Raw genomic sequence first — 19962 nt, forward strand, 5'->3', positions numbered from 1 at the left:
GCAACTGGACCTTCCGGTCAGGGGTCCCTTTACCTTTACCTATATGTACTGTAAGCTGCCCAGAGTGGCTTGGGGAAGATACTAATAGTATAACATCTAGAGTGGTGCCTCGGGTTACAGGTGCTTCAGGTTACAGACTCTGCTAACCCAGAAATAGTACCTTGGGTTAAGAACTTTGCTTCAGGATGAGAACAGAAATCCTGCTCTGGTGTGTAGGGATATTGCGGAGTGGACAGTGGGGTCCGGAGGGAGACACTTTCCACCAGCAGGCAGCCACAATCTGCCTGCACGCGTGACCTTGGGGTGCAGGGCAACCCCCCCCCCGACAAGCCACAGCTGTCTGTACATCGTTCCACCTCTGCCTGACCTTTTGCGATCTCAGCAGTTTGCGGTGTCCTGTCTGTAACCCTTTTCCATGAGACATTTGTCTCCTTTCATCATACATTGAGCAAGGGGGAAATGACGCTGTGGAACAGGTGCCAAAATAGCTTTGTACCACCCCACGATTTTGGGACGGAAGATGTAAAGGTCACAGCCCAAAAATGTATTTGCCTGGCTTGCATACTTGTGTCAATAAAAGGAGGCTCCACAGGAATGGCAGTAGCTCGCTTCAGCCCACCTGTGCGCAGCTCACATGATGATCAACACCTGTCTTGGGCAGCAGGAGGCCCCATTAGCTAAAGTGGTGCTTCAGGTTAAGAACAGTTTCAGATTAAGAACAGAGCTGCAGAACGAATTCAGTTCTTAACCCGAGGTACCAGTGTACTATTATTATCATCTTGTGATTTTTTGTAGTTATTTTGGAATTCGTACTGCAATATTAGCTTACGAAATGTTATGGGTGGAGAAAATCACAGGGTTGCCGTAAACTATAATCCCACCCACAAACTCTCATTCACACACAGTCTGTAAATTTGGGAATGACACACACCTCACTTGTACTAATACTGGCAGTCTTTGGCCTGCACAGGCACACCCGGTGTGTAGAGCCTCCAGCCACAGGCACTGTCTATCATGAAAATGGGTCCTTTGACTGGGAAGATTCAGGCAGTCACTGTCATCGGATGATGATGGGTTGTATCTCAGCTTGTCAGTCACTCTGACATTGGCTACAAAGAACGAGAGGAACAGAAATGCTTTTGAGGTGCAACTTCTGTATCAATCCTGAGAGCCATTCCATGGACTCTGCACCCCTGTTTCTGATGACAGGTGTACATTATCCTCATCCTCAGTGGAAAAGACCCTTAAAGATGGGAGCCTGAGAGAGAGGAAAAGGTTTCTGGCTGCTTCCTGGGTGGGATTGCGGAAACCAAGAGCCGCTTCTGAGAAGGCCTCCCCCCTCCCCTCTTCCTCTCGGGATTTCCTCTCCTCTCCAGGGGACCAGAGGTTGGACTGGGCAGAATCGCTGCGTCTGGACAGGGCAGGGGCTTATGGGGTGGGAAGAGGATGGAGACTGCAGGAAAATAGGGGTGGGGGGACAGAACCCCCACTTTCCAGGGATCCCTCTCTGGTCGCCTTGAAGGGGGGGCATTCCTGGGCGGGAGGGAGAAGCCAAGGCGGCCCCTCCGGAGATTCCCCAAGGAAGGCACGATGGAGACCCCCCAAGACTGGTCTTCCTATCTCTCCCCCCCCTGCCAATGCTGCCTTCCCTCCTCCCCCCACGTCCTTGACCCCCTCCCTCTCTCCCGGAGTCTCCCCTGTATCCAGAGGCTTCCTTGGCATCACTCACCCCACGTCCTGCGCCCCCATCTCTCCAGCCGGAGGGGCCCCCCAAGACGAGCCGGGGAGGGACAGGGGGGTCTCTATCCCTCGTGCCCGTTAACCCTTTCGTGGCCCACCTCTCTCTGCGCGGAGCCCTCAGCGCTCCGGATATTCCCAGCGGGCGCCACGATGGAGACTTCTCCCCCAAGACTGGTCTTCCTATCTCCCCCCCCCCTGCTGCCCTTCTCTGACCCAGGGATGCTCCCCTCCCTCCCCCCATTCCTCGACCCCCTCCCTCTCTCCCGGAGTCTCCCCTGCACCCAAAGGCCCCCTTGGCTCGGGTCACCCCTCGCCCTGCGCGCCACACCTCTCCATTCGCAGCCCCCCCCGACAGGAGCAAGGGAGGCACGGGGGGTCTCTATCCAGGCGCCTCCCGCACCCCTTAACCCTTTCCTGGCCCGCTTCTCCGCGCCCCAGGGAGTCCTCGTGGGTGGGCGCCCCATCTCCGCCCCTTCGCAGCACGCGTGCCGGGATCCAGGCCCCACGGAAGGCGCTTGGGGGAGCTGGAGGGGTCTCTGGGTCCTTTCCCCCCCTCTCCGCCACCCGCTGCCCCTTTACCTCTTTGTCCTCGCTCCGATTCTCATTTCTTTCCTGCAACATCCACGTGGGGCGGGGATCCTCCTCTTCCCATCCTCCCCCCCTTTCCGAAAGCGCCCCCCCCCCTAGATCTACGGGGCAGAGCAGCAATCCGGAGTGGAAGCTCCACTTGCGTGAGAAGCAGGCAGCTTGGGAGGGGGGCTCCCCCCTCATTTCCGGAGCGAAGCCGGATTGGAGGAGGAGGAGGAGGAGCAATGTATTGGGGGCGGGATCTGGGATTGTGTGGGCGGGATGAGAGAAGGATGTGCCGGGAGGGGAGGGAAAGTTTTGAGCGGGTGGGGGGGAAGGAGGAGAGGCAACCCCCCCCCGTCTTCCTTCTGGGATCAGGGGAGGGGGGAGGGGCTGATCCCGACAATCAAACAGCGAAGTCACAAAATGCGTTGTACCTGGAAATCAGATCAGACTCCGAGTTCGTGTTTTGGCAACATGACAAGTCTGTCTGTCCGTCGGGATGCCTGAGGATTCCTGCTCGCTGCCTTTTCCTGGCCAGCCTGAGAGATAATCGGAAAGGGAGGATTTCTTGACTCCAGAATCCATCATCGCAGACCCGTTTCATTCAGGCCTAGAGACCTGCTTTTTGGCCCAGTCTGCTTGGATAATGTGGATCATCAATAGATCATATCTGGATCATCACTGATTGGGGGGGGGGGCTCAGGAAGAATCTCCTGCCACGTGACTGGAGGCTGACGGGGGTCAGACAGGGCTGCTGTTTTGCTCTCTGTTCTGTTTCAGCTCAGGTTTTCCTGGCAGAAGTTCTATTTCATCAAGAAATCGGAGGATTCATTGAGGAAACGGGGCTAAGCGAAAGCATCAGTTGCAAAGAGGAAAATGTGTCTACTTTGTAACCATCCAGGGAGTTGTGTTGCAAAGGCCATTTGCAGAAAGGTTTTGATAAGGAAAATTCTGGGTTGAGAGTCTACTCAACAGCTCAGCTCATCAGGGTCCAAGTCCCCTGCGGGTCTGTGCGGTCAGTAAAAGAAGGAAATTCCAGTGAAACAATTTGGAGCAAAACAGCAGTCAGTAGACTGAGATTCTTTATTGCTGTGCAACAGATTCAACAACAGCGAGTGATCCCAGAGCAGGGGGCGACACTGACATTTAAAACTTTCCCACCATATCCAGGATAGAGTTCTCACAGCATCACCAATATATCTTTTTTCAGGGCCTGCAAGACGGAGCTGTTCTGCCTGGCCTTTCGCCAAAGCACAGTCCGACCCCCCCTCTCCTTCTGTAATCTTCATAGAACCCTAACCCGATGGTTGCCATTAATTTGATTCTGAATTGAGTCTAGAATGTATTTTAATTAATTGACTGTGCAATTTTCTGTACACTGGGCTATTTTTACCTGTTGTTAGCCGCTCTGAGCCCGGCTTTGGCCAGGGAGGGTGGGATACAAATTATTATTATTATTATTCATTATTACAGTGGGATGAAGATCATATGAACTTAAGGCATTTGCAAACAACCTGGTAATAATGGTAGAAGCCCACTGGAAAGTATACCAAGGGTGTTCAACAAGATTAATCAATTTGGCCAAGTCGCAGGTGTTAAATTGAATAAAAATTGAAATAAATTGTTGGTAAAAATATGAGACAACAGAAGAAAAATGAGTAGAGACAGATAGCAGAGCTGGGGATAGAAAAGATGGTGAAATTTTTTGGAGTGTGGCAGACAACAAAAAATATAAACATTTTAAAAGATCATTATTGGTAATGAAAAATTCTGGGGTGAGAGACGACTCAACAGCCGAGCTCTTCGGGGTGCTACTCCCCCGCGGGTCCATGTGGTCAGTAGAAGAAGGAAGCTCCAGCAAAACAGCGGTCAGTAGACCATGATTCTTATTGTTGTGCAACAGGTCCCCACAGGAGTAAGAACCCCAAGTAAGGGGTGACCCCCCTCTTTTAAAACTTCCCACAATATCCCAGAATACACTTGGAGGAACATCACTGAGACATCATCACTACATCAGTAGCATGTCACAAAGGTGGAGGGGTCTACAAGGGTGGCACAAGTCCAACATTAGGTCTCTTTATCAGACCCCTTTCCCAACACCTCTTAAGTCCCCATCACCGGAAGAACAATAAAACTCTTGACATCTCCTTGCCCTCAGGACTGGTCTGGAGATGGGCTTTCAGAACACCTGGCTTGCTCAACTGCCTCTGCAGATGTCCATTGTTTCCCCTGGTCACTCCCTGGATGGGGGTCTGTGTCTCTGCTCTTACACTTGGAGGATTATGGCGGGATGCCCTGTTCCTGCTGCCTGTTAGATTTCCAGCTCCGTGATTGCAGTCATGGTATTTTTGTCTATCACATGACGGTGTATGTTTTGACTCCACAGTGGGAAGTGATGGAGACTATGTTCCTGAAGTGAGACTATTGTCCTTTGTTCTCTCTCTTTGCTGTCTGATGCTAGAGAGAGAGGGAGCCGTGTTGCAGTGCTCCGTGTGTGTTTATATGTAAATAAAGTAGATTAGCCAAAATGCTGAGTTGCTGAGCTCTGTTACGCAAACTGCAAACACTCTGCAGATCCCTAAGTGTGCCGATGTCTGTTGGCATCAGTTGCTGTGAAGCTTTTGAAGCTCCCGAACGAATGACCAGGAGGGAGAGAACATGCCAGTCGGGCATGTGTCTCTACCAGGATCCTACTCGAGTGTAGGACGAGCGTTTGACACTGCCGATCTGATTTTCTGCTTCTTGGTTCACGGAGGGAGGTGGAGCCCAAATTCCCCTTTCTCTAAGGATCAAAATGGCGTTGGAATGAGGAGAGTCAGTTAAAGTATGGATTTTCTACACATTTATAAAGCTAGGTATCTTCCCTGAGCTGTCAAGTCGAATGGATACATTCAGGCATAATATTTGCAACATTATCATCATGGCTTTCCCAGTAGCCAAGGCCATGTTAAAAACTAGGCTGTGGGACATAGATCTTCAGGAACTAATCTCAGCTGCGGAAAAAACATGGTCCCCTCTTTATTTCGACTCTCTAGGGTGCAGGAATTTAACCTTAATTATTTACAATTTTTGTTTAACCCGCAAGAAAAAAGGGCTTTTTCTCTGCCTAGGTTCAAGTCTAATCCTCCTAACCTCCTTTGGGGCAGGTTTGTGGGTTTGGCAGAAGGAGATAGGATCTGCCCATGCGATGCCCACCTGGTGGAAACTCTAGCTCACATGGCCCTTAAATGTAAAATTTATGATGATCTCCGCCAACAATTTTTAGACCATCTATGCATTCCAACCTGGAAACCAGAGAAAGAGGTTGTACACTTCTTACTCCAGGGGAGAGACCAGGAGCTCCCCAAGACAGTAGCTAAGTTCCTCTATTTGATTTTTTGTCGCCAAAGTATGCTGCAGGATCCTGCCCTTGCTGGATAGACGAAATAGATTGCCTCTTCTTCCCTTTGGCAAATGACTGTACTGTTGAAATGGCGACGAGATCGCACTGGCCTACTTATTCTGAATGTTTGTAAGTGATGCCAATAAAGGTCTGATGATTTGTAACATTGCAACAACTTTAAAGATGTGGGTCCCACTTGTCATTTCCATAACAGTGCAAAAAAAACAAAAAAAAAAAACAGTCACACGCAGACACATGCATGCTTGAGTAGAGCAACTCCAGGGACAAGTAGCAGCAGGGTAGGGGCCACTTGTAGAGCAAGTCCCACACTGAGGTCAAAAACGCACACAGAGGCAGCAGGACTTCTTCAGTAATAGTTTACTGAGCTTTCAAAACATACAGTTCTCACTGGGTCCCCAGTGAGGCACAAAATTTAGCTCCTGAGAGCAAATCCAGTTTCAGCAATAGAAAAATACAGCACACAAGATATCTAAGTCAGGCACACACACCGGCAGAAGGGAGCAAGGAAGGAAAGGGGCTGGAATGACAGAGGGCAATGTGTTTTGTCAGGGAATGGTCTGAAGATGAATATTCTCCTCCCCCCCCTTCTCCTTTTTTTAATCTCAAACCCAAAAAGAAACAAAGTACAAGCATCAAATTCAAAATCCATATTCGTATTTTAACATAAGCTTATTACATAGGTAAAGGAAAAGGGACTCCTGACCATTAGGTCCAGCTGTGGATGACTCTGGGGTTGCGGCGCTCATCTCACTTTACTGGCCGAGGGAGCCGGCGTACAGCTTCCGGGTCATGTGGCCAGCATGACTAAGCCGCTTCTGGCGAACCAGAGCAGCGCACGGAAATGCCGTTTACCTTCCCGCTGGAGTGGTACCTATTTATCTACTTGCACTTTGATGTGCTTTCGAACTGCTAGGTTGGCAGGAGCAGGGACCGAGAAACGGGAGCTCACCCCATCGCGGGGATTCGAACCGCTGACCTTCTGATTGGCAAGTCCTACACTCTGTGGTTTAAGCCACAGCGCCACCCACGTCCCTAAGCCTATTACATAGATTACCTAAATTAAAATATACATAATCACTCTAGGCTTCCTTTTGCTATATGTAAATGAAACACAGTTTTAAAAATTATATTATAAATAATATTATAATTCCCACAGGCCCCCCCACTCCCCTTCACCCATGTGTGATCTCAGTATTTTACTTCTTCCATCTTGTTGTGTTGTTATAGTTTAATAATTATTCAATTAATTCTATTGCTCTTTTCTTGCTTACCCCTGCATGTTTTACCCATTACTTATTCCTATTTCAATTCCGGAACAATATTTTTTCATGTATTCCTTCACACCATCCCACTCCTTGATTATTCTCTGATTTGAGTGGCCTCTAATAAGTGCCGTCAATTTTGCCATTTCTACAAACTCGCAGTTTGTTTTGCCATTCTAATAATGATGAGTTTTCTCCCCCTTCCAATTCTTTGCGATCAGTATTCTGGCCGCTGCAGTTGCGTAAAGGAATACATTTTTCTTCTCTCTGGGGATGTCATTAGATATTAGGCCTAACAAAAAGCCTCTGATAAACGAAATCTTAAATCATTTTTTCCATTTCTCAAAGCAATCAACTTTGCCTATTATTGTTAGCATTTGAAAAAGAAACATTAACTTTGGCAGGATATTCATTTTAATCACTGAAATTCACCTCCTTATTGATAACTTTAACCTTTACCAAATCTCTAATTGATTTTTAACTTCTTTCCAGGTCTTATTATAATTATCTTCAAACAAATTGATATTTTTCATTGCTCCAAATTCTTTTTGCTCTGTTCGTCCATATTCTTAACCACCACCTTAGTTTTTTCTTTCTTTATCCTAAATCCTGCCACCTTGCCAAATTCCTCCATCTTTCTCAGCAACTTGCTTACACTTCCTGTTGGTTCTTCTATCTTTACAATCATATCATCGGCAAGTGCTCTTATTCTATATTCGACTCTTCCTAGTGTTATACCTCTAATCTCCTCCTCTGACCTGATAACTTGATTTAGTACCTCCAATATTAAAACAAATAACAAGGGAGATAGGGGACACCCTTGTCTTGTCCCCCTTTCTATTTTAAAGTATTCAGTCATCTCCCCATTCATTATTAAATTTACCTTTTGGTCTTGATAAATTGCTCTTAATCCAGTTGATATCCTTGTTCCCACTTCCATCTTTTCAATTATCTTCTCCACAAACCTCCAGGATACCTTATCGAAGGCTTTCTCCGCACCCACAAAAACAGATGCAGCCTTCTTCCCTGGGTTCCAGTCAAGATATTCAATAGCATCAATCACAAGTCTCACATTATTGCTCATCTTCCTTCCCGGTAAGAATCCTGTCTGATCTTGGCTAATGACTTCGTTCAACACTGTTTTTAATCTCTGGGCCAATATGTCCGCATATATCTTGTAGTCAATATTAAGTAAAGATATTGGTCTATCATTATTTATATTCTCTTTGTTCTTGTCTTGTTTAGGGTTTACTGTTATATGTGCTAATTGCCATGACTCCGGGATTCTTCCTTCCGCCATTATTTTATTTATGAGTACTTTCAGCGGAGTAGCCACTACTTCCTCCATTTTTTTTTTAATGCAAGGCGGTAAGGGCATCCGGGCCCAGCGACTTCCACAACTTCGCTTTGGAAATAGCCTCCTGTACTTCCATCATAGAAACTGGGGCATTTAGATATGCATTTTTTTCTATTCCCACTCTGGGTAAGTCTTTCCACTGCAGATAATTTTTTATATCTTCTTCTGTTTTCTTGCCTATATTACATAAATTTTTGAAGTGGTTGATAAAACACTTGTTTATTTCTTCTCGTTTTCTCGCCGTCTTTGATTTTATCTATTAATCTCTCTTTCTGTCTCTTCTTCAGTTGCCATGCCAGTATTTTGCTGGGCCTATTTGCAAATTCAAAGGATCTCTGTTTCATCCATCTTATGTTATTTTGGATTTCAATGCTTAACAACTATGAGAATTGTGTTTGTAATAACTTGATTTTTGGTGCTACCTTTTTATTTTTTGGTTCCTTCGCTAGTATTTTGTCATTGCTCGCCATTTCTTCTCTTAACTGCTCTAAGTTCCTCTCATAAGCTCTCTTTTCCCCTGCATTTTGCTGTATATAGAAGCCTCTAAGAAATGCTTTACCGGCACCCCAAATTATTCTTATATCAGTGTCTTGTGATTTATTGATTTCAAAGAATTATTTCAACAATTCTTGTGCTTTAATCACCAGATTTTCATCGTTTAATAAATTCTCATTTAATCGCCATCTTTTATTACCCTTTTGTTTATTTTCTAATTCTAATATCACTGGATTATGATCTGTTATTGTCCTGTTTTTTAATCTCTGTTTTTTTAAAAAAAATTATTATTAAACTATTTGAGATCTAGATTGCATAAATTCTCCCTGACGATTGTTAGGCTTCTGAAAAGAGTGTGAACTGTTTCTCCAGTGGATTTTTGTCTCTCCATGCATCCCTTAGGTTTAAGCTGTCCACCATTTGAAAAAATGTATGCGGTAGTCTCTCTTTTCTAGATATTCTGTCCCTTTCTGTCCTGTCCATTTCTAATGAAGGGACTCCGTTGAGGTCCCCCACCTTAAGGGGGGAATCCATTCTCAGGCCAATCAGCTTTCCTCAGAAGAGGAGCTGGAGGGGGGAAAGTCATCCCCTTCGTTTCCAGTGGTCTCAGAAGGAGGGAGAGACACAGACACAGAGCAGATTAGAGAGGAATTACCTAGCTACAAGAAAATGACAAGAGAAACAGACTCAGCTGGCCCTGAAGCAGGAAGACTGATTTCCTCTGAGTTCATTGCCGTGAAGAAGAGTGGACTCTGAGAGGAACATGTCCCACACTCCATATATCTAAATGGGTTCTCCCGCTTGAATGTCTGATATTTCTTAAACATTACATTATAGCTAAAGCACTTTCTGCAATCCTTCCATTTAAAGTTATTGATGGTATGTAGGGTGTCAACTGTTAAAGTTCTTCCTGGCCACAAGTCTGTTGATGTAGGACTTCCACAAGGACTGAGCCTCAATATACTTTCCTGACGTTTATGTGGTTTGTCTTTTGTGTGAGTTTGTTGATGTATATCAAGGGTTCCACGCTGACTGAAGCTTCTTCCACATGCCATAGATTTAAATGGTGTCTTCCCTGTGTGTCTGCTGATGTTTTCTAAGATTTCCACTCTGACGGAAGCTTTTTCCGCACTTCATGCATTTAAATGGTTTCTCCCCTGTGTGAGTCCGCTGGTGTAATTTAAGGTTTCCATTCTGACTGAAGCTCTTTCCGCACTCAATGCATTTAAATGGTTTTCCCCCTATGTGAGCCCGCTGATGTCTTCTAAGGCCTGAATCGTAACTGAAGCTCTTTCCACATTCCATGCATTTAAATGGTTTCTCCCCTGTGTGAATCCGTTGATGTTTTTTAAGGTCTGCATTCTGACTGAAGCTCTTTCCGCACTCAATGCATTTAAATGGTTTTTCCCCTGTGTGAGTCCGTTGATGTATTCTAAGGGCTGCATTGAAACTAAAGCTCTTTCCACACTCCATACATTTAAATGGTTTCTCCCCTGTGTGAGTCCGTTGATGTAGTCTAAGGCTTCCACTATCACTAAAGCTCTTTCCACACTCCATGCATTTAAATGGTTTCTCCCCTGTGTGAGACCGTTGATGTTGTCTAAGGCTTCCACTATTACTAAAGCTGTTTCCACATTCAATACATTTAAATGGTTTCTCCCCTGTGTGAGTCCGTTGATGTCTCCTAAGGTTTCCATTATTACTAAAGCTGTTTCCACACTCCATACATTTATATGGTTTCTCCCCTGTGTGAGTCCGTTGATGGTTCCTAAGGTTTCCATTCTGACTGAAGTCCTTTCCACACTCCATGCATTTAAATGGTCTCTCCCCTGTGTGAGTCCGTTGATGTTTCCTAAGGTTTCCATTATCACTAAAGCTCTTTCCACACTCAATACATTTAAATGGTTTCTCCCCTGTGTGAGTCCGTTGATGGTTTCTAAGGCTTCCATTTTCACTAAAGCTCTTTCCACACTCGATACATTTAAATGTTTTCTCCCCGGTGTGAGTCCGTTCATGTGTTCTAAGTTTTCCATTATCCCTAAAGCTCTTTCCACACTCTATACATTTAAAAGATTTCACCCCTGTGTGAGTCTGATGTCTTCTTAGGTTTCCACTATCATGAAAACTTTTTTCACACTCCATGCATTTAAATGGTTCCCCCCCTGTGTGACTCCGTTTGTGCAATTTAAGGTTTCCACTCTGACTGAAGTTCTTCCCACACTCCCTGCACTTAAAACACTTTCTCTCTGTGTGAGTCCACAGGTGTGTTCTAAGTTTTGCATTGAAAGAGAAGCTCTTTCCACACTCCATACCTTTAAATGGGTTCTTTCCTTTTTGTATTCGTTGATGTGAACTATGTGTGCTCATTCAGTGAAGCATATTCCACATTTCACACATTTTAATGGCTATTCCTAATGAAACGAAAGGTGCCCTGTCCCCTGCAATTCTGTCTTCTCCATCACCTTTTTCAGAGTGGGCATAAAGGAAATCCTGTTTGGGTTTCAGGAAAGAGAACACAGAAAAAAAGGACACATCACCCACCATTAGCACCTTCTCTTATTTCAACATCTCCTATATTCTCCCATGTCCTCCCCATGTTCCCAATTTTTAGGAAATGAAAATGGTATGATGTCAAATGGTAGTAATGCATCAGCAACCTTTCATAATCCTCAATCATCTTTAATAACACAGAATGATCTTAGAATACCGTTGTCCTCTGAGACTGCCTTTCTTTCTTTTTTCTTCTTCTCTCTCTTTTTTTAAACTTTTATTTTGCTTTAAACAGGTACATGTAAACAGGTGCTTAGAAATATAGACAACCAAAATTACAAAGGAAAATTCCTTAATAGTAATGGGGGAGAAATGAAAAAAGACTACAAAAAATATCGAGGTACATGACACAGAACATAAGCAACTATGGGAAAGATAAAAGAAAAGAAAAAAGAAAATGAAAAAAAGGAAAAGAAAAAGAAAAAGGAAGATGAGCCTAAGCAGGAAAGCTCATCTATTGTACACTTCTGTCAAGCTCACAACAGATCATTATTCTTATCAATTCTCTCTATCTGCATTCTAAAGGAATCCCTCATCTTTGTATCAGGGAGCATTTCTCTATGCGGTATCATTGTAAACATAGCCAGGTCTTTCTTGTTTAGCCCTTGTCCCCTACGTAATTATTTAAATATTCCCATTCTTCTTTCACCATTTTTTAAGGTTTATCTCTTATTGCATCTGTCAGCTTTGCGAGCTCCAAGTACTCGCACAATTTGACAACCCATTCCTCTTTAGTGGGTATATTTTTATCTTTCCAGTGTTTTGCCACTACAACCCTTACTGCTGACGTTGCGTACATAAATAGCCTAGTTTTGTTTTTGGGAATATTATCTGAAACCATTCCTAGTAAAAATTATATGGAGAGACGACCAATGAGTGACGCAAGCAAAAAATCAAGTTAGCGGAATTTTTCGAGATAAATGGGAAACAAAATGCAGACATAAATGTAGTTTAGTACAGCGTACATGAGGGGTCTTGGAATACAAGAAATGGCTAGACTGAAGAAGATAAAAGACAATAATATCCAAGAGCTAACTAACCAGATAAGAATTAATGAAAAAGAGTTGATCAAAAATCCAAAAAGTCATGAAATATTACAAAAAATAAAGATATTGCAATCCCATATCTCTCGTATATTAAATAAGGAAGTAGAAAATAAAATTAAATGGGGAAAACAAAGGTATTTTGAGTCCGCCAATAAGCCCGGTAAGTTGTTAGCATGGATGATAAAGGAAAAGCAAACAAAAAAAGTTATAAATAAAATTTTGGACCAAGGAGAGGAAATAACAGACCCAGTAAAAATAAAAATAAAATTCTTAAACTTTTATAAAGATTTATATAAATAAGAACATTTAGAGGTTAATAAAATGGAAGAGTATTTACAACAAAATAAATTACCAGGAATTGAAAAAGAAGAAGTTGAGGCCATCAACTCCAATATAGAAATAGATGAAATGGCACAAGTAATAAAAAAATATGAAGAGTGGCAAATCACCAGGTCTTGACGGAATCACATTACTGTACTATAAGAACCTGGAAGAAGTAATCCTCCCTACATTACAAAGACTAATGAATAATATACTGGGAGGGAAAGATATACCACAATCATGGAAAGAAGCACTGGTCACTCTAATCCCAAAACAGGGAGTGGAGTTGACAGACATGAAAAATTATAGACCAATCTCCCTGTTGAATACAGACTATAAAATCTATGCTGGGGTGATGGCTAATAGATTAAAAAAGACTCTAAACAAAATAATCAGCAGAGACCAGGTGGGCTTCTTACCGGATAGACATATAAAAGACAATACAAGAATAATAATTGACCCGCTGGAATATGTGGAAATGAAACCAAGTAAAAAGATGGCCATGGTATTGGTTGATGCAGAAAAAGCTTTTGATAGAGTATCATGGAATTTCCTATTGGAAACTTTCAAAGGTCTGGAGAAAATAATTAATGGAATTAGGGCGATATATGATAACGAAAAAGCAAAACTGCTAATAAATAACGAGATCACCGAAGAGTTCAGCATCGAAAGGGGGCCAAGACAGGGGTGCCCTCTCTCCCCACTTCTTTTTATTGCCACCTCGGAACCACTTTTAATAGCAATAACAAAGGATAAAAATATAAGAGGAATTAACCTAGGAACTTGATACTACAAAATTAAAGCCTTTGCCGATGATGTAATCGTAACCACTGAAAATCCAATGGAAAGTATCCAAAAAACGCTTGCACAACTGGAAGAATTTGGGAAAGTCTCTGGGTTCAAACTGAATAAAGGAAAATCCAAATTATTAACGAAAAATTTACATAAGTTGGAACAAGAGCAACTGGAAAATACAACAGGTTTAAAGGTAGCCAATAAGGTAAATTATTTGGGGGTTTGGATCACCAATAAGAATATAAACTTATATAAGGACAATTATGAGAAGAAGTGGAAGGAAATAAAAAAAGAATTAGAGACTTGGGGAAAATTGAATTTATCCCTGTGGGGGAGAATATCCACAGTTAAAATGATGGTATTGCCAAAGATGATTTTTATGTTCCAAACAATACCTATAATTAGAGGTGTAAAGTGCTTTAAGGATTGGCAGAAGGACCTTGCCAAGTTTATGTGGCAAGGGGAAAAACCACGCATAAAATTTAAGCTACTAACAGAGTTGAAGGAAAAAGGAGGCTTCGCGGTCCCTGACCTTAAACTGTACTTTGAGGCAGTGTGTTGGACATGGATTAAGGACTGGATATTAATTAAAAACACGGAAGTCCTAGATCTGGAGGGATGGGATATTGTGTACGGGTGGCATGGCTACATAGGCTATGACAAGGTTAAATCCCGCAAAGGATTTTAAAATCACATTGTGAAAAGGGCATTATATGAAGTATGGGAGAGGAGTAAAAAATCAGTAGTAACCAAAACACCATGGTGGCTGTCACCAATGGAATCTATGTCAGTTCACAGGATGAATATGAACAGCGATTGGCTAGTAGAGGAAACAAGTAGTGATCCGAAAATAAAGGGCCTAAGCGAATTGAAACAGAAGGGAATAACCTGGCTGTAGTATTATCAATTAAAAGCCGCCCTTGAAAAGGATAAAAGAACCAAAAGATTTGACAAAAAAATATCCTATCTGGAGAAGGATATTTTATATAATAATCAAAAGACACTTTCTAAAATGTACAAACTACTTTTGAATTGGCAAAGAAAGGAGGAAGATATCAAAGAAATTACAGTAAAATGGGAGAGGGACCTGGGACATACGATCAAACCCAATATTTAGAACGAATTATGGACTAAAAATATAAAATTCACGGCTTGTTTCCTTATAAGGGAAAATCTTATGAAAATCTACTATAGGTGGTACCTGACCCCTGTAAAACTTGCAAAAATGAATAAATCAAATAATAACAAGTGCTGGCGATGTAAGGAACAGATAGGAACATACTACCATATGTGGTGGTCCTGTCTAGAGATACAAAGATTTTGGAACATGATTTATGAAGAGATAAAGAGATTGATAAAAACTACATTTAGCAAGAATTATTACTCTAAGACTGCCTTTCAAATCAAGTGGTTGCCCCCGTTTCCACCTCTAGATCTTCATGAATCACCTGCACAGTCCCACTGACCTCAGGAGGTCCATATGGACCATAATGTGAGACCCAGGTCTACATCCTTTCCAGGGACTGTGGTCTGGGTCAGTCAGAGAACTAGTGGCAAGGCTTGGTGCTTGGGGTCAGCTGAATGGGTGCTCAGGGAAGCTCCTGTTCTTGGAGATGGACCTCTGTCCTCATGCCTCGCATTGCATGGAGAGAGCAGGAGAAGCAGAAGGAAAGCAGCTGGCACATGGGAATCCCAGGCGGAAACACCCACCCCAATGGTGCTTTATAATGATGACGTGCTGCCTGATCTCGAGCCCGTCTTCTGACTATCCTAAAGTGACACTGAAAAGCAGGACATACCTGTACTTAATCGTAGATAGCCGTGTTGGTCTGACACAGTTGAAGTAAGAAAGAATGGTCCAGTAGCCCATTAGGGACCAACTAAGTTTGTTCTAGGTATAAGCTTTCGTGTGCATGCACACTTCCTCATATAGTGAAGGGTAGTAGGAGATGGTAGTAGGAGTACCTTCTGAGAAAAACCCCACCCCACCCTCCCACGACATACAAGGGTCTGGTGACATCTGTGTATCTGAAGAAGTGTGCATGAACACAAAAGCTTATACTCAGGACAATCTTAGTTGGTCTCTAAGGTGCTATTGGACTATTTTTTATTTTTTTTATTTCAACTGTGTCAGATCAATACGGCTACCTACCTGAATCTAGATCTCATGGGGTGTTGGGGAGCTGTAGTTCTCCTTTGGTGGGGGACATGTCCTGCACCTTCTGGGGTCATTTTTCCACCCTTGGTGCCCACCCTGCACTCAGCTCTCACCTGTGGCTTCCAGAAGCTGTCAGCATGCAACAGGGGTTCAAGCAACGGCTTCAACCGGCCGGCTAAACCAGGTGAGGAAAGCTGATGGGTCTCAAATCCTTGGGGGGCTGGGGAATTCTGCTGCACCAGAAGTCAAGCCCTGGTGGATGGAGAGGAGGAGAACAACCGTGAATCCCACAGTCCAGAAGGCAGATTCTGCCCGTGCGGAAGAGGAATGTGAAGGGCAGGTGGGGCACGTCCACTTGGAGGCTTGTTATCTAGTCCCAGTGTTACTCTGACATTGAATTATATATGAATTACAGTATTGAAATGCGCCTGCTCCCACTTCCTATTCTGATATTACTCTACTCTGCTTGTCTGTTTCTTACTTGAGTGCTGTTTTGGTTTGCTAAGTCAGGGTTTTACTGTGAGTTACATTTTTGCTATTTTTTGGGTCCTGTCATGCTTATCTGTCTTCAGTAATAAATTTCTCAGCTGATTTTTTTCTGCCTCTGAATGTTTTTTCCTACTCTGCTAACTATACATCGATCATTATGGAGGAGCAAGATCTGCAACCTCAAGCCCTCATCAGCCGCGTCCCTGTGGACCTGACGGAGCATTTTCACCCCCATCGCTCCGTCCGGACAGGGAGGTCCGCCTCCGAGGGTCTTCTGCTGGTTCCCTTGCTGTTAGAAGTGAAGTTTCAGGGAACCAGGCAGAGGGCTTCCTGCCCCATGGAATGCCCTCCCTTCAGAGGGCAAGGAAGTAGGCAACAGTGGCGTAGCGTGGGGGGTGCCAGGGGTGCCAGCCGCACCGGGCGCAACATCTGCGGGGGGCGCGAGTCCAGAGGGAAGGGACAAGTTCCTTCCTCCGCCGGGCTCCCCGCCGCCACCGCCAGCCTTGCGCCTTGGCGCGCGTGCGCCCCCCGCCGCCGCTGCGGCTGCGCTCCACTCACTGCTCGCAGGAGGAGCAGCTGCTGCAGCAGCGCTGACGCTGCCACCGATGCCTGGCCGGGCACGGGCAGCCTCCGCACCCTGACGCCATCCCCTTCCCCCTTTTTTTCCAGAGCTGGGGGAGGTTTTAAAAGGGGGTCTTGCATTGGCGATCCTGCAGCACTTTGGGCCGCATGACGCGAGCGCGCAGCACGGATCAGCCACGACCCCACCCCGTGCATTTCCCGGGGAAAAGTGCTCCGCGTGGGAGGCGCGTTTCCCCTTCATTCCCTCTCGTGCAAATCCTCCTTGGGTTCCCTCCCCCGTCTTTCCTCTCCCTACCTCACAAAAGCCTCACCTCGTCGCTTCCTCGCTGCCTCTCGCCTCTGCAGGAGCGTTTCCCTCCGCGGAAGAAGGAGCAGGGCGCTTCTGCAACTTTGGATTGCAACTTCTTGCTTCCCTGGGAAACAGAGCCCGGCCGGGTCAGTTGTCCAGCGGAGGGCCAGTTCCCCCCTCCCTCCCTCTCTCTCTGCAACCCTTGCCCCCCCCACGTACTACTTGCAATGCAACTTCCGCGCTCCATGCGCTTTCATAGAATCTGTCGAGCTGGAAGGGAGCCGAGGGTCATCTAGTCCCACCCGCTGCAATGCAGTAATACGCCGCTGCCCCCCTACAAGGGATAGAACCTGCAACCTTGGCCTTATCAGCGCCGTGCTCTTAAACTTAGCCATCCGGGCTCCCCTTTCCCCCACCTTCTTGCGTGCCTGAACCTGTCCGCGTTTTGCATTCTAACACTTGCAAGCTCCATCCTCCAGCAGTTCCCTGACGCCGGCTGCGCTTCCTTTCAGGCCAATACTTGGCAGCCATAAACTCGCACCGTGTCCAATATCCTATAAAAAGCATTAATCGGAATACCTTGCAACATTTCATCAAAGAAAATTGAGACGCCCTATTCCATAATAATAATAATAGTAATAATTTTATTATTTATACCCTTCCCATCTGACTGGGCTGCCCCAGTCACCTTGGATAAAAATATAATAAAACATGAAACATTTTAAAAAACTTCCCTTCAGATGACTTGTGAAGTTGTAGAGTTACTTATCTCCTTGGCTTGGGGGGTGTCAAATAAAAATAAAAATAAATTATTTATACCCTGCCCATCTGGCTGGGCTTCCCCAGCCACTCTGGGCGGCTTCCCAAAAAATATTAATACGTCAAACATTAAAAGCTTCCCTAAACAGGGCTGCCTTCGGATGTCTTCTAAAAGTCTGGTAGTTGTTCTTCTCTTTGACATCTGGTGGGAGGGCGTTCCACAGGGCAGGAGCCACTACTGAGAAGGCCCTCTGCCTGCTTCCCTGTAACCTCACTTCTTGCAGGGAGGGAACTGCCAGAAGGCCCTCGGTGCTGGACCTCAGTGTCCGGGCAGAATGATGGGGGTGGAGACGCTCCTTCAGGTCTACTGGGCCGAGGCCGTTTAGGGCTTTAAAGGTCAACACCAACACTTTGAATTGTGCTCAGAAACGTACAGGGAGCCAATGTAGGTCTTTCAATGTAACTTCATACATTATTGTTGCTGTTGTTGTTGTTGTTGTTGTTGTTGTTTAGTCATTTAGTCGTATCTGACTCTTCGTGACCCCCTGGACCAGAGCACGCCAGGCACTCCTGTCTTCCACTGCTTCCCACAGTTTGGTCAGACTCATGTTTGTGGCTTCCCCTCCCCATCCAGCTTGGTTTCCCTAGCCACTCGGAAACCCGAACCCTATGGAAATAGGGATGTCAAGGTTGCAGGTTCGATCCCCGCACGGGACAGCTGCGTGGTCCTGCATCTTTCCTCAGGGCCTGCAAGACAGAGCTGTTCCACCTGGCCTTTGGTTTGGACTCAGTGGGACCCTTATGTCTTCCCTCCCCTTACAGTTTTGATTTGTGGGCTACTTTTAAAATGAGGCTGCTTTTCAAATTGCATTTTAACCTGTATTTTAAATTGGTCCCTCCCCCCATTATGTTTCTATTGTAATTTTACCGGTGTTAGCCGCCCTGAGCCCGGCTCTGGCTGGGGAGGGCGGGGTATAAATAAAATGTATCATCATCATCACCACAGGGGGTTGGACTAGATGACCATCGGGTCCCTTCCGACTCTACGAGTCTATGATTCTATAAAGTCAAGTGTTACTGGAAAAATCCGAGGGCGCGCTCGCACTTGAGTGCTAAAATCCACGGGTTAGGGGGCGCAAATTACTTGCCTTGCCCCGGGTGCTGACAACCCACGCTACGCCACTGGTAGGCAACCATTTGACATTTAGAAGACAGCTGTATCAGGAGGTTTTTAATTTTTGGATGTTTTACTGTCTTGTATATGTTCTGTAGGGACACGGGTGGCGTTGTGGGTTAAACCCCAGAGCCTAGGACTTGCCGATCAGAAGGTTGGCAGTTCAAATCCCCGCAATGACAGGGTGAGCTCCCGTTGCTCGGTCCCTGTTCCTGCCAACCTTGCAGTTCAAAAGCACATCAAAGAGCAAGTAGATAAATAGGTACGGCTCCGGCAGGAAGGTAAACGGCGTTTCCGTGCGCTGCTCTGGTTTGCCAGAAGCAGCTTAGTCATGCTGGCCACATGACCCGGAAGCTGTACGCCGGCTCCCTCGGCCAATAAAGCGAGATGAGCGCCACAACCCCAGAGTCGGCCATGACTGGACCTAATGGTCAGGGGTCCCTTTACCTTTACCTATATGTACTGTAAGCTGCCCAGAGTGGCTTGGGGAATATACTAATAGTATAACATCTAGAGTGGTACCTCGGGTTACAGGCGCTTCAGGTTACAGACTCTGCTAACCCAGAAATAGTACCTTTTGTTAAGAACTTTGCTTCAGGATGAGAACAGAAATCACACGGCGGCAGCAGGAGGCCCCATTAGCTAAAGTGGTACCACAGGTTAAGAACAGTTTCAGGTTAAGAACGGACCTCCAGAACGAATTCAGTTCTTAACCCGAGTTACCACTGTACTATTATTATTATCATGTGATTTTTTGTAATTAATTTGGAATTTGTACTTCAATATCAGCTCATAAAATGTTATGGGTGGAGAAAATCACAGGGTTGCCGTAAACTATAATCCCACCCACAAACTCTCATTCACATACAGTCTGTAAATTTGGGGAGGTCACACACCTCACCTGTGCTAATACTGGCAGTCTTTGGCCTGCACAGGCACACCTGTGTAGAGCCTCCAGCCACAGGCAATGCC

General features: G+C 45.1%; 3 protein-coding genes across 9 annotated transcripts in view; all 3 read right to left on the minus strand.

Annotated features, from left to right (window-relative positions):
* The window catches only part of LOC308595582 (uncharacterized protein), a 163288-nt gene that overhangs the window by 107617 nt on the left and 35709 nt on the right, over window positions 1-19962 (minus strand). The window lies entirely within an intron of this gene.
* The window catches only part of LOC308595559 (uncharacterized protein), a 149389-nt gene that overhangs the window by 6778 nt on the left and 122649 nt on the right, over window positions 1-19962 (minus strand). For 2 of the 6 annotated variants that reach the window (XM_081209908.1, XM_081209906.1), the window contains exons 1-2: window positions 2320-2492; window positions 937-1109 (exon numbers count right to left, since the gene is read on the minus strand). The exons of 1 other annotated variant lie outside the window; for it this stretch is intronic. The gene's annotated coding sequence lies outside the window, so the exon portion shown is untranslated. Of the gene's footprint in view, window positions 1-931; window positions 1110-2319; window positions 2493-19962 lie in introns of those variants that run through there. 3 more of the 6 variants (XM_081209907.1, XM_081209910.1, XM_081209911.1) reach the window with 3 other exon arrangements.
* LOC308595703 (uncharacterized protein) lies at window positions 9111-15946 on the minus strand. Its single transcript, XM_081210334.1, has 2 exons — window positions 15811-15946; window positions 9111-11317 (listed from the first exon to the last, which is right to left on the minus strand). Exon 2 carries the CDS (start codon window positions 11192-11194, stop codon window positions 9887-9889), a length of 1308 nt encoding a protein of 435 aa, XP_081066460.1. The 5' UTR covers window positions 11195-11317; window positions 15811-15946; the 3' UTR covers window positions 9111-9886.

The sequence above is a fragment of the Podarcis bocagei genome (genome assembly GCF_964188305.1).
Source record: "Podarcis bocagei genome assembly, chromosome: 10".
In the NCBI taxonomy this organism is placed as follows: domain Eukaryota; kingdom Metazoa; phylum Chordata; class Lepidosauria; order Squamata; family Lacertidae; genus Podarcis; species Podarcis bocagei.

Excerpts from the sequence above, each read along its gene's own strand:
- LOC308595703 (XM_081210334.1), bottom strand. The coding sequence starts at position 11,194 with ATGAGCACACATAGTTCACATCAACGAATACAAAAAGGAAAGAACCCA.